General features: G+C 42.4%; 1 protein-coding gene across 1 annotated transcript in view; it reads right to left on the bottom strand.

Annotated features, from left to right (window-relative positions):
* Ola1 (Obg like ATPase 1) overlaps positions 1-8,507 on the bottom strand; it is a 186,445-nt gene extending 177,938 nt beyond the window's left edge. Inside the window, exons 1-2 of the mRNA XM_008855282.3 lie at positions 8,328-8,507; positions 6,897-6,997 (exon numbers count right to left, since the gene is read on the bottom strand). Coding sequence (XP_008853504.1) covers positions 6,897-6,997 — 101 coding nt within the window. The 5' untranslated portion in view covers positions 8,328-8,507. The remainder of the gene's footprint in view (positions 1-6,896; positions 6,998-8,327) is intronic.
* Positions 8,508-14,499: the final 5,992 nt, after the last annotated feature.

Raw genomic sequence — 14,499 nt, forward strand, 5'->3', positions numbered from 1 at the left:
AAACAGGGGGCTGGAGAGATGGGTCAGTGGTTAAGAACACTGGTTGTTCTTGCAGAAGACTCTGGTTCGAATTCCAGCACCCACATGGCAGCTAACAACTGTCCGTAACTCCAGTCCGACAGCTTCTTCTGACCTCCATGGGCATTGCACGACACGGGTGCACTTACCTACATACAGGCAATACATGCATACACACAAAATAAAAATAATTAAAAAAAAAAAAATCAGTCAAGAAAACTTTTCCAAGAAAATACCTGGGCATCACACAAGCAATATCAAGAAAATAGCTACGTTTGGGGTTGGGGGGTTGTGGTGGTTTGAATGAAAATGTCCCCCATAGGCTCCAAGTATTTGGACATTTTGTCCCCAGATGATGGTGCTGTTTCGGGAGGTCTTAGCAGGTGTGGCTATCCTGGAGGAAGCACGTCACTGGGGGTGGGCTTAGAGAGTTGTCAAGCCTCTCCAGATCTCGAGTCGCTCTCTTGTTTCCTGTGCCTGCTGGAAGATGTAGAGCTTAGCTTCTGCTGCTCCTCTTCCAGCCACCTCTGCCGCCTTGCCTCCCTGCTGTGATGGATTGTAATTTCCCTGGAACCGTAAATTCAAATAAACCCTTCCTTCTATAAATTTGCTTTGGTCAGTGTTTCTATCACAGCAACAGAAAGTGACTAATGTAGTGGGACATGCCTTTAATCCCAGTACTGGGGAGCCAGGAAGATTTCTGTGAGTTAGGGGCCAGAATGGTTAACATAGCAAGTTCCAGACCAGTCAGAGCTACATAGTAAAACCGGGTCTCAAAAAAAATAAAATAGGGGACTGGAGCCATAGCTCAGCAGTTAAGAGCACTAGTTGCTCTTCCAGAGGACTCAGGTTCAGTTCCCAGTCCCCACATGGTGGCTAACAATCATCCATAACTCCAGTTCCAAGGGCTCCAATGCCCCCTTCTGACCTCCATGAACACTGCATGACATGGGTACATTTACATACATGCAGGCAATACAATCATACACATAAAAATAATAAATTAAGTATTTTAAATAAAAAAAGAAAACAGTTAACTGCAATGGATTGAAGATGATCACTAATTTTTTTATCATCAGGAGGGGATTTCTATTTCACTCCCCCTTTTTGCCTCCAGGCTAATATCAAGACTTGCTCTGACCCAAAGATTTTGGTGGAAGTATGCTGGGCCCTGCAGGGCTCAGAAGCTATCTGGCAGGCTATAAAAAAAGCTTAAAGTTTACCTGGAGAGAAAGAAAGATGACAGTATAAAGAACAGAAGTGGCTCAGGATTCCAGGTAACTATGACAAGTCCCAGACCTGTGGAAAAAGCCCACAAGTTCTTGGATCTGCCTGACAGTCCTAAGTACCAGATAAATGTAACCAGAGAGAGATCCCAAGTGAGACCAGCAAAAATCTCATCCAGTCACTCCCAAGGATTCAGAGAAGCAACAAATTTGTTTTACACTACAAAACTTTTGAAGTGGTAAGCTACACATTAAATAACTTAAAACATTGATAGTAATTATCATGTGAACCTTATTTTAGCATTTCCTACAACTTTTCCCCTCAGTAATAGTAAACAACTTTGATAGATTCTGAGCCTGATTTCTGGCAAACTAGGAGAAGGCAGGTTGTAGGCATACCACAGAACAATTCCCTGAAACACCAGCCAAGTAAGAGAATTATTCTCCTGGAGCAGTTTCAGAGTATTAGAACAGAGTTACTACCTGTCCTTCAAACCCACACTCATATACAGTGTGTATACATATATATGCAAATACACATATATATATTAAAATATGGACTATATTTCCTAGCCTTCCTTGAAATGAAATTCTTGTGACTACATTCTAACAGAGGTATGGTAGCAAAAATATGGTATGGCAGTTTAAAGGAAAGGGTAAATTATTTGGCCCTTTGACCCTCTGAGGATCAAGATGCCTGGAATTCACAGAAGGAAAACACCATAATCCTAGGCACTGCTGGGCTACAAGCTGAAAGAAGTCTGGGTTTCTAAGGCTACCATAAAGAAAGCTGACTATGACTAAAGTAACCAATCTCTGACTGCAAAAACATACAATTTTATACAATAAACTTCTTCTTAAACCAAGGTTATCTGGGGTATTCTAATATCTATAATGAATCTGATACCATGCAATGCAGCAGTAACAGGAAGAGCTGCCCCTGACATAAGTCTAGAATGTTAAAAAGTAGTTTCCCCAGGAGCTTCTAGCTCACACCCACAATATTACATTAGTCTAAGAGGAGCCAATTTACAAAAGGTCACTAAGATAAGAAAAAGCAAGATAGAATTAGAAACTACATCTCAATGCTAGCCTGGATATCCTTTCTTCTTCATTAAAAGCAGCATTAACAAGCCTCGCATGACGGTGCATGCCTTTACTCCCAGAACTCAGGAGGCAGAGGAAGGCAGGTCTCTGTGAGTTCCAGACCAGCCTGGTCTACACAGTGAGTTCCAGGCCAGCTGGGGCTACAGGAAGACCTTGTCTCAAAAAAAACTTTAAAAAGTAGCATTAAAATGTCTCTTCATCATTAAACCTACACACGGCTATCAAAGGGGGAAAATTATCCCATTTACAAACAATTACTACCTTCACAAATAATAATTATTAAGTGGGTTTTTTTTTTTTTTGGTTTTTTTGAGACAGGGTTTCTCTGTAGCCCCAGCTGACCTGGAACTCACTATGTAGACCAGGCTGGTCTTGAACTCACAGGGATCTACCTGCCTCTGCCTCCCAAGTGCTGGGACTACAGGTGTGCACCACCACGCCTGGCAAGTGTTTACTATTTTACTAATACTGTCTAGGCACTAGAAATATACCAATAGACAGGAACAACACAATCTCTGCCTTCATGGAATTTAAAGTGTAATTGGGGTTCTGAAACAGCTTATTAAATTAGATAATATCTATAAAATACTCAGAACAGAGATTTGCATATATTAAGTGTTCAATAAATATCACATTAGCTTTGGGCAGCAAGATGGTTCACACCTATAATTCCATTACTCAGTGGACTCAGGCAGAAGGACTGATGGGAGCTCAAAGACAGCGTGGGCTACACAGTAACTGCTAGATCAGCAGGGGCTACAGAATGAGACCTTGTCTTGAATAATATAACAACAACAACAAAAAAAAATCAGATTAGCTATAAATATAACCTCTTAGTTTGCAGTTAATCAGCTTTATACATACTTAAAAAGTAAGACTCCCTATTCATCTAACTCTGCAGTACCAAGAGATTTTACAGATGGTTTCGGCATTTAATATCCCTATTTTTTACTAGTAAACCATTCTTAAGAAAACTACCGTAGTCTTCCAAATTATTTCTTGCAGACCTATCCCATGTTAAACACATCCAATGAGAGAGTTCCTTGCCCAAGAATCTGAATTAACAGGCACGGTAACAGGAGATGAGAAACATCAAGAAGTTCAAGAGTTCATGTGGCTGAGCTCCATGTGGACCTAATATCTGCTTGCTTCCCCTGGCTTTCTAAACCTTCTCAAGACTACCTATTTATTACTTCAATTCTTCCAGTAAGCCTTTTTTCTCACTTAAAAAAGCCAAGATTTAGCAGGGCGTGGTGATGCAAGCCTGTAGTCCCAGCACTTGGGAGGCAGAGGCAGGCGGATCTCTGTGAGTTCAAGGGCAGCCTGGTCTACATAGTGAGTTCCAGGACAGCTGGAGCTACAGGAGACCCTGTCTCAAAAAGACAAAAAAAAAGTCAAGATTTGCATTTCTTACAATGAGCCCTACCTGACATGATTGATAAAGATCATTTTACAAAAAGTAATTTTGTAAACCCACATATAATTGCCAAAATTTAATAAACTATACCTTTAAAATAAGTTAAATCTTCAGGAATCCTCATCAAAAAAGTAAATGCAGACCAGAGAGATGACTCAGCTGGTTAAGGTATCTGTTGCCAGGCCTGACAACCTGAGTTTGATCCCCCAAACCCACATGGTAGAAGGAGAGAACCAACTCCCACAAGTTGTCTTCTAATATCTATGCCATGATACATGTGCCCGTACACACACTAAAGAAATAAAAATGTGATTAAAATATTTTTAAAAGTAAATTTGGGGCTGGAGAGGTGGCTCGGCGATTGAGAGTGCTTGCTACACTTATGGAGGACAGCAGCTAGGTTCCCAGGACCCACACTGGGCAACTAGCAACCTCCTATAACTCCAGCTCTAGGGGATTTGACACTCTCTTTCCACCTCCTCAGGCACACACACACACACACACACAAAATAATAAAAAAATTTTTTGTAAATAAAAATAAAGTCAGACATGGTGGTACATGCCTTTAATCCCAGTACTAAGGAGGCAGAAGCAAGCAGATCTCTGTGAGTTGCAGGCCAGACAGTGCTACAGTGAGACGCTGTCCCAAAAACATAAAAATAGCTGGGCCTGGTGGCTGCATACCTTTAATTCCAGCACTCAGGAGGCAGAGGCAAAAGGCCAGCTTGGTCTACATAGTAAATTCCAAGCCAGCTGTGGCTACAAGGAGACCCTGTGTCAAAAACCAAATAGGGCTGCACGTGTGGTGTTCACCTTTAATCCCAGCACTCCAGAAGCAGAGGCAGGCAGATCTCCTGTGAAATCAAGACCAGCTTGGTCTACATAGCAAATTCCAAGCCAGCAGGGGTTATAGAAGGGCCCTGTCTCAAAAAGACCAAAAAAAAAAAAAAAATTTTCAGAGCTAGAGAGATGACTCAGTGGTTAAGAACACTGGCTCCTCTTGCAGAGGACCTGGGTTCAGTTCCCAGTACCCACATGGCTGCTAACAACCATCTATAGTTCCACTTCTAGGGGATTTATCACCCTCTTCTGGCGTCCATAGACACTGCATGACACAGGTGTACTTACATACGTGCAGGCAGAACACTAATATACATAAAATCAAAAAATAAAAATTTTTTGAAACCTAAATAAATAATAAAATTTTATTATATGTAAAATATATTTCAATAAAACTGAGGAGGAATATTATGAAACTGAAAACACAAATAGCATACTAGATAATAAAATCTTTTAGGTTATTTTCACATAAATTATTCTATATAACTAAAATCCACATAGAAAACAGTTAAGATGGCCCTTCTGAATTACCCATTTGAAGTCAAGATGCTCTGACTACAGTAATTCCAAAGAGACAAATGTTAGTATCTAAAAGCATTTTCCTAGTGCAATAAAACCCACAGCAAACATAATGATCATCTCTTGCTTTCAAATTTATTGACAGTGCCCTACAGTATTTTGCCTGATTGTTTGGTTTATTCTTCCACTCTTTATTTAGTCTTACTTTGTGAGCAGACTAACACAGCAGGGAACCCTTCAAAATGTATCCCTCTCTAGCTCTAAGAGAGACTGAAATTAGGACAACCACATTTGCTCATGTTTTACATTACAAGAATCTAAGAACTGGGGGGCTTGAGCATCTATGCTCTCTATTCACTTAGGGCTCTGACAGGAGGGCCAAGAAACACATGGAACAACATGGTTGTCCTACTTGCCACCAATCAAAAGACCCAAAGCACATCCCAAAATGCCCTCAGTCACCTTCATAATCCATGCTAGGTCTGTTACCCTAATCACCTGAGACTATTTCTGTTTGTTTTGCTTTGTTTTAAAAAAAGGTCTCACTCTATAATCTAGGCTTGCCTAGAACTCACTATGTAGACCAGGCTGGCCTCAGGCTCACAGTGATGCTCCTGCCTCAGCCTTCCTAGTGCTGGGATTACAGATGTGAGCCACCATGCCTGGCTAAGACAGTCTGTATTTTAAGGTTAATAAAAGGTATAGAATAGAAGGCCAGGTATGGTGGCACATGCCTTTAATCCCAGCACTTAGGAGGGAGAGGCAGGCAGATCTTTGTGAGTTCGAGGCCAGCCTGGTCTACATAGTGAGTTCCAGGACAACGGGGGCTAAAAGGAGACCCTGTCTCAAAAAAATAAAAAAAAAAAAAAAAGGTATAGAATAGAAAGGTAAATAATGAAAAGATCTGACACAAACACTTAAGTTACATGTATATAAATTTGTAGGAGGAACCACATATATTTTCTATTACTGTCTTATGTGTAAATGCATGATTAATATTTTTAAAAATTACAAAATTCATATTCAGTTCTCATAATTTCTAGATTTAAACACTTTTTCATGTGTATGTGTGTTGTATGTGTGTATGTATATGCATGTTTGAAAGTGTGTGAGGGTATGGGGGGGTGCATGAACATGTAGATGCATGTGTGTATATATGGGGCCGACATCACGTAAAGGCAAAGTCTCTCCCTGAACTCAAGAGCTCACATTTTGGCTAGTCTGCCAAGTCAGCTTGCTCTGGGGATTCCCTGTCTCCACCTTTACACAATGTGTAACAGAAACGCATTACCAGGCAACTTCCAGTATTATATTCAAAGTAGGCTCCTCTTTATTCAGTAAAAATCCACCCATTAGAGCCTGTTCTCTCAAGAATCATAATAAGGTTTTAAACTATTTCTTAAATTATCTTACTACACCCTGTGGATAACCAGCCTAGGTAGGAGCTACAATTCCAATCAAACGTAACACTATGTTTCTTCCAACAATGTTTCAAGCACATGTAGCTAGCCTGGCTCATTGATAATTCAACTTTCACTCCTTCCTTGAAGTTTAGCAAAATAAACAATGTAAGTAACTCGAGTTTCAATATGGTATCTGTGCAAAAAAATCTTTAAACAAATAAAATACATGTAAATTAAAGTCTAGTTTTAAAATATTAATATTCTAGCCCTTTTTCTTTAATTTAGATTTTAATTGCCTGTGCTTCTACTTCTACAACATGATCCCAAAGTTTACAAAATAAATGACAAGCCCCAATATCCACTTACCCAACATTTGGCAATCCAACAATACCAATTTTCAGTGAAGTTCCAAATCTTCCAATGATTGGGGGTGGTTTAAGTCCATCACCTCCCTTTTTGGGGGGCATCTGAAATGTCAAACAAACTTTTCACTATCTCTATGGGAAAAAATACATTTCAGCATATAAACTAGATTGCCAGATGATAGAGAATAAAATACACTACTTATTAAGTAATCCACAATTAAAACAGAGCTAAAACCATTTTATTTTTCAACAAAAGAGGGGAGTGGGGAGTTCTGTAAACAGATCTGATTCTAATGTTTGCCAAAGCAGTCACTTCTGAGTGGTCCCAGACAGGCTGTGGCAGTAGAAATAAAAAATAAATATAAAATTTAGTTCCAATCTTCTGTCTTAACTGCTAACAAACCACCTTCTTAACCTGCCATATTATTATATGAAGGAAAGCATTTGGATGCAGATGCAGAGATTAAAAGTCAAAGAAAATCCATTCTAGAAACACCAGCAACTAAGTCGCCTCTCCTCACCAAAGCATTCTTCCATTATCTGGAACTCTCTCTTCCCCTTTTCTCAACTCGGGTTTTGTAACATACCCAAATTCTGGAGGTCCTCCCAAGTCCCTTCCACCTTTGACACTGTAGGTAGGGCTCATCAGTCCTTATAAACAACCTTCAAAATCTACAATGCATATACTGGTTGCTTTATTTTTTTTAATCCAACCCAAGACTTCAAATATGCTACTCAAGCGCTCTACCACTAAGCTATACAGCCCCATTGCAGATGCCTTCAACGTTTTGCTTTTTAAGTCCAAACTTTCTCTAAGCCCTTCTTGCTAGTTCCGGTTCCAAGGTCCACTGTGCAAAATGGATCCTACTTTACCACTGCAGTCTGAACTAACGAAGCATCGGTAACTTCATGTCTTAGAAGCAGGAAATTAAAACTGTCCCTGTCTTCTGCTGGGCTGTACCTCCCAGAGCCACGCTGGGGCCCTGCGCCTGAAGTGACAGCCCAACCTGTAATCCCAGACCTCAAGGGCCAAGGAGCTCCCTTCTCAGGGTCTTGACACCTGTTCTGGGCCAAACTCCAGGCCTCCAAGAACTGCATGGGCAGAGCCCGTCCAGCCGCCTGGCCTACCCAAGGGGTGGCCGGCCGCCCAGGCGAGCAGGACCCCGCACAGCACCTTCCCCCTCCCGAGTGGAACACTGGCTTCCGGCCTGAGGGGAAGGCTTTCCCCTGAGTGCCGGGACGAGGCATGGGCCGTTCTGGCGGGCGCGCGGCCTAGTCTGAGGGCTGCTCATTCATCCACACGCCCCACGCCGCCCGCTGCCCTCAGCCGATGCGGACCACCGGGCCCGAGCCAACATCAGAAGATTAGTTCCTCGGCCCGGGCGCCGAGGACCGGCGGAAGGCACGCATGCGGGCTCCCTCAGGCCCTCACCGTGCTCCGGGCAGACGATGGCACTGGGTCCCGGGATGTGGAAGACCGGTCTTGCCGGTGGCAGGAGGCGGGGAGGAAGGCGGAGAGAGTGCAGGCCCGGCCCCTCCGCCAAGCCGCACGCACTATGGAGGCGACGGAACCGGCGGGCTGGGCGGCACCTGCGCAGGCCACCTCCTTCCCCCTGCGGCCTAGCCCATTGGCCAAGGGGTCTCAGGCCACGCCTGCTGGCCCTGAGGCCCCGGGAGCCGGCACGGCGTGGGCGGGGCGGGGCCGGGCGGCCTAGGAGGTTGCAGGCCCGGCTTCCGCCTTTCCGCCCGTGGGATTCCAGGCCGCACCGCTGGCTTCCGCCTGGCTGCACCAATGTGGCTGCTTTCCTGACCCGCCGCATCTCGGAGCCCCTCACCCCGACCACCCGCGGGCGAATTCACCCGCAGAGTCCCACCCACCTTCCCACGTGAGGGGCTGTTAAACTTTCTTAAAGGAAAAATAGACTAGGAAATTTAGGATCCAAGGACAATCTGCCACAGGATGACGGAAAGCAAAGAGTCAACACCCCGACACACACACAAGATGACGGAAAGCAGAGTCAACACCCCGACACACACACACACACACAGTTTTCTTCTCCGAGAACAGGGCCAGATGGGCACGGCTTTAGTCCCAGCACTGGGGAGGCAGAGACGGGAATCTGTGAGATCCAGGTCGACATAGTGAGTTATAGGCCAGCTGGGGAAAAAAAGAACAGGGGCCTTTGAAATAAGGAAAACGTGGCTTCTGATCTGTATTCCACTACTCGTTGACTGTAACCCTGGACAAAGTAACTTCAGCTGATGTTTCCTCCTGAACAAAACGAGGCTGTTTCCATCCATCTGACAGCGTTGTTGTGAGGATAAAATCAGCCAACTATAAAGTTTGTAACAGCAGGGCTGGAGAGATGACTCAGAGGTTAAGAGCAGACTGCTTTTTCAGAAGACCCAGGTTCGATTCCCAGCATCCACAGGGCTGCCGCTGTCTGTAGCTCCAGTTCCAAAGGAATCTAACCTTCTGACCACAGGCATTGCACAACACCGGTGCACTTACACACATGCAGGCATCTCATACACATAAAAATAAAATATTTTTTTAAAGTTTATAACAGCAATACTCAGCACATTTAAGAAAGGCTCATAAATAGTAATTATTGTTAATATTAGGATTTTATCCCATTTCACCCACACGTGCTGACTACACCTTGAACACTGGAGAAAGGATTCTTTAAGTCTACTTCAATGACTTCAAGTATCTGTTGCAGTGAAGGTAATGCCTGTCCAAAAATTGTGATAATAGGTTCTTTTTTCCCCCCAAAGGTATCATTGCTAATAAAGGAAAGAATGTGAGTTGAATGCTTTCCCCAATTTTCAGATAAGGGAACAGTATCAGAAAGGTTAACTATTTTGCATAAAGTCGCACAACTAGTAAGTGGCAGAAGCCAGATTTTGAACCCCAGTGTAAATGAAAAATCTGTTCTTTTGCTTCATTACACTTATCTTGTGGGTGCATGTAAGAAATAAGACCTTCACTGTAATAACAAATACAAGAGACTAATGAAAGCAAAACAGTTTTTGAACATGATTCTGCAGAAAAGGGGAAAAGGCAAAATGGCTGGCATGGCATTTTGGCACCAGGCAGTGGTTTTTAAAAGTCCCTGATCATAAGAAATCTTTGCCCTCTTTTTCCCATAGGGTGATATTCCAGAGAGTTAGAATCTTCAAGCTCTTCTGACATAGCCCCTTCCCAAATTCCCCATTGTGCTGGATAGCTTTAGTGTCAACTTGACACACCTGGGTTGAGGGAGCCTCAGTTGGGGAATTGCCTCTATTGGACTGGCCTGTGGCCATGTCTGAGGGGCATCTTCTTGATGAGTGATGTGGGAGGGCCCAGCCCACTGTGGGTGGTGCCACCCCTGGGCAGGTGGGCCTGTGTTGCATAAGAAAGCGGGCTGAGCAGGTGCCAGGGGAGCAAGCCAGTAAGCAGCATTCTTCCATGGCCTGTGGTCCAGCTCCTGCTTCCAAGTTCCTGCCCTGAGTTCCTTCCTTGGGCTTTCAGATGAACTGTGACCTGGGAGTTGTAAGCTAAATAAACCCTTTCATCCCCAAGTTGGTAGTGGTCATAGTGTTTTGTCACAGCAATTAAGAAACAGACTAAGACACCCATCCTGTTGGTTTAGGATGCAAAGCCTTATCTAATAAATATCCTGGAGCTTGAGACACCTCCTTATCTGATCCTAAGCTCAGTCATGTAGCAGACTGCCTGCAATTTTCCAACTCTCAGAGTTCTGAGGTATGTGGGTACCAGCAAGGAGAGAGACTGGCCTAGCACCTCCTGCTTATCTATGACACTTTGATGAACTCTAAGCACACCTCACACTGGAAACAAACCATAATGATTTAGTTCTTACAGCGTGCATGCATGTAAACATGTGCATGACATGGTGTGTGTGAGGTCAGAGGACAACTTGTGAAAGCTGATTCTCTCTTATGGGCTCTGTAATCAAACTCAGATCATCAGGTTTGACAGTAAGCACCTTTTCTCAATGAGCCATATTGCAGGCCCATAAATTGGTTCTTTTCAGCCAGAATTCTTTTGAATGGAGTTATAAACAGCAACTGAGCCACTACTTAGAATAAAATTGCGTTAAGGTTTTTCCCTCACCTTATGAGAGTGATTTACTGAGATCACAGTCTTTGGTCTTATGTTATTTTTTAAGATTGTTAATAAGTAATATACTATTTATACTCGATCTGGTACCCTTGTCACCAAAACTGTTTATTTGTAAACTAGTAGTCAGGTAACTAGCCCTCTTTTTGTAACCGCCATCAATATAACTCACATGAATAGCCTTAACAAAGTAAGCAATCTTTTACTGCTGTGTGAGCAATGATTCTGTAGTTGGGCTCACACTGCTACTTATGGAAACAGAGGAACCATTACCAAAAAAACCGAATGAATGAAAAAAATTCAAGAATCCCAAAGAGTTCTCTCTGTTTAGCCACCAACCACTCCAATAGTAATCAGCAATGTTTCCCTTATGTGGAGTAGTCAAATCATCTTCAACTTATCACTACGATCTTGCTACTTCTGTCGCAAATCTATCCATTCCCTTAAATTCACACTATCAAGTCCTTGAGTCATTTACCTTTCCCTTTGCAGCTGTACATCTCCCTGCACTTTTGACCACTTTTTAAGTGCCTAGACAAAGCAGGGCATATAAACCCACAGTAATCTGGGCAGGTTCAGGAGTGGTCAATTGCTGTTTGTAACATTTGCCTGATAACAGGACTCTGTCTCACAATGGAGATTCAAAAGGTCAATTTCTATTCACAGGAAATATCTAATTGGCCTAGTTTTAATATAGTTTTACCAAGGGCCCAACTGAGTCATGATCGGGTAGATGGGAGTGGTACAAATCAAAATCAGAACATCCATATGTATGGCCTCTATCAATAAAGCAGGAGTTTTCAGAGAATAGAGAATACCCTAGTGAATTCCTGCTATTTTTCACAATGAAAGAAGAGTTCATGAAATAAACAGGATAGTGAGAATTAAAACTAATATAACTCATAAAACTAATATAAAGGTGTGGGGGAACACGCCTTTTTAATCCCAGCACTCCAGATACAGAGACAGGTGAATCTCTGAAAGATAGATTAGAGGCCAGTCTGATTGACATAGCAAGTTCCAGGCTAGCTGAGGCTACAGAGAGAAACTGTCTTCAAAACAAAAAACAAAAAACCTAATATGATTATGACTTTGAATATAAGAAAGCTTGTGCTTGAACCTTTTGCACAAAGTCAGGTATATGCTGTACGTCTTGGGTGCAGTGAATTTTTATCTCCATTCTGGGGACAGGGACTCTTTCCCAGGCTAGTATCAAACTCATGAGCTCCAGTGTAGCTGGGACTCCTGAGGAGCTGGGACTTCAGGTATATACCAACACACCTATTTCCTAATCAACCTCTTATATCCAATCACTGGAGAACATACCAAAATCTGAGAAGAACTACTTAGTCTTTTTTGTGGACAACACCTCAAATGATCCTAACATGGCCACAATGGGGAGGTGCTGATTGCAAGATGGTCAAACCATTAGGAAATAGAACCTTGCTGGAGGAAATGGGTCACTGGGGATGGGTCTTGAGGCTTTTTAGCCTGATGTCATTTCCTGTCTGCTCTCTGCCTCTTGACTGCCTACACAATGCAATAGTTCCCTTGTGCTTCTATCACCATCCTGTCCCAGACGAGATGAACTATATCCCCTGGAACTGTGAGCCAAAATAAACCCTCCTTTCCCTTGCTTCAAGTATCTTGCACAGCAACGATAAAATAACTAGTGTAGCTGTGGTAGCTTGAATGAGAAAAGTCCCCCATGGGCTCAAGTATTTGGACACTTGATCCTCAGTCAGTGGCACTATTCAGGGGAAGTTACAGAACCTTTAGGAGATGTGGCCATGCTGGAGAAAGCATGTCACTGGGGGGTGGGCTCTGAGAGTTCCTGGCCTCTTTCCTCTTCCAGTTTGCCCTCTTAGCTTCATGTTTGCCATTGAAGATGTGCTCTCTCAGCTTCCTGATCCAGCTGCCTATTGCCATGCCTCTCCTGCCTTTCTGGACCCCCCCTCCAATCCCTACCCCCCAGAATCATAAGCTAAAATAAACTCTAAAATAAGTTGCTTTTGGTCATGATGTTTTATCATAGCAACAAAAAGTAACTAACACGACAAACTTGAATCAAGCCATAGCAACACCTGTTGACCAGTCTGACTTAATCCATTGTAGGCATAAAAGCAAAAAGCATTCTTGTTATTTTTATCAGTTTTTCTTCCATACTAAGGTTTCACCATATCCTGTATCTAGATAATAAGTAAATTTAGAATATCCATTTATATTTTACTCATATACACATTTGTATTCTTTTTAAAAATTTTTAGATTTATTTTTGTGTATGAGTGCTTAGGTTGCATGTATGTAAGTACACCACCTGCATGCAGTACTCATGCCAGAAAGGACATCCAGTCTCCTGGAACTGGAGTTAAGAACAGTTGTTAGCTGCCATGTATGTGCTGGGAACCAAACCTAGGTCCTCTACAAGAGCAGCCAGTGCTCTTAACCACTGAGCCAGCTCTCCACCCCCCACATTCGTATTCTTAAACACCTGCCTTCTCCATCCCAGGGTGGGAGAGAATGCTCTGTATTTGGAGTTGTGAAGAACAAGATAAGCAGTCCTTATCCTTGAAGAACTTGTGAGTAGGCAAATAACTGCATGATGAATATATGTGATAACAGCCTTACAAAATCTACAGGTGGAGTACCTAATTTGACACCGGTTTGAAAGTTTAAATAATCCACCGTGGCTTTCACTGATTTTCAGGACTTCTGGTATTGTAAGCCATACAGTGCTTAATCCTTACTCCCTTTCCCTATTCCATCACCACATACTCAGACCCTGTCAGGCATCAACAAAGAAGCAGATTTTCCATTTTCATTTTTCTGCTTGACAAGTCGTGATTTTTGATATTTTGAAAGTTAATGTTAAGTTACCTGTGAAATAAAACATTTAATCAAGTGGTTCTATTCCAGTCGATTCTTCATAGATATTTGAAATCTAATTGATGTCTCAGATTAACCATGAAAGAATGCTAGTTAGAAACTAGTAGATTTTTGTTATGTTATTACCATTGTAATTTACAGATAAAGAGTTAGGAATTATTTTTTGTTTGTTTTCGAGACAGGGTCTCCCTCTAGCCCCCTGTTGACCTGGAACTCACTATGTAGACCAGGCTGGCCTCCATCTCACAGAGCTCCGCCTGCCTCTTCCTCCTGAGTGCTAGAATGAAAGGTATATCCCACCAGATCCAGCTTAGGAATTCTTATAAGAAAATTTTACATGCTATTTTTCAAAGTCAGCATAAAAATGAGCATGATAATAAAGGGAAGTAAATACATCAATAGCGTTTGGCAAACTGATGCTTTTAGCTATCAATAGCAAAACTGATTCAATAAAATTTTATCCAAGTACAGCAAAATCCAAGTAAATAAATAAATTACAAAGTAGAGAGAGAGATAAGGGCTGATAATTCAATAGTTTTAACACTATCTTCAAGTCCTCTGGTTTCTTCCCTGTTATGGCTTTATTTCC

Source organism: Nannospalax galili, unplaced genomic scaffold, assembly GCF_000622305.1.
Source record: "Nannospalax galili isolate Female #2095 unplaced genomic scaffold, S.galili_v1.0 scaffold346, whole genome shotgun sequence".
Lineage (NCBI taxonomy): Eukaryota > Metazoa > Chordata > Mammalia > Rodentia > Spalacidae > Nannospalax > Nannospalax galili.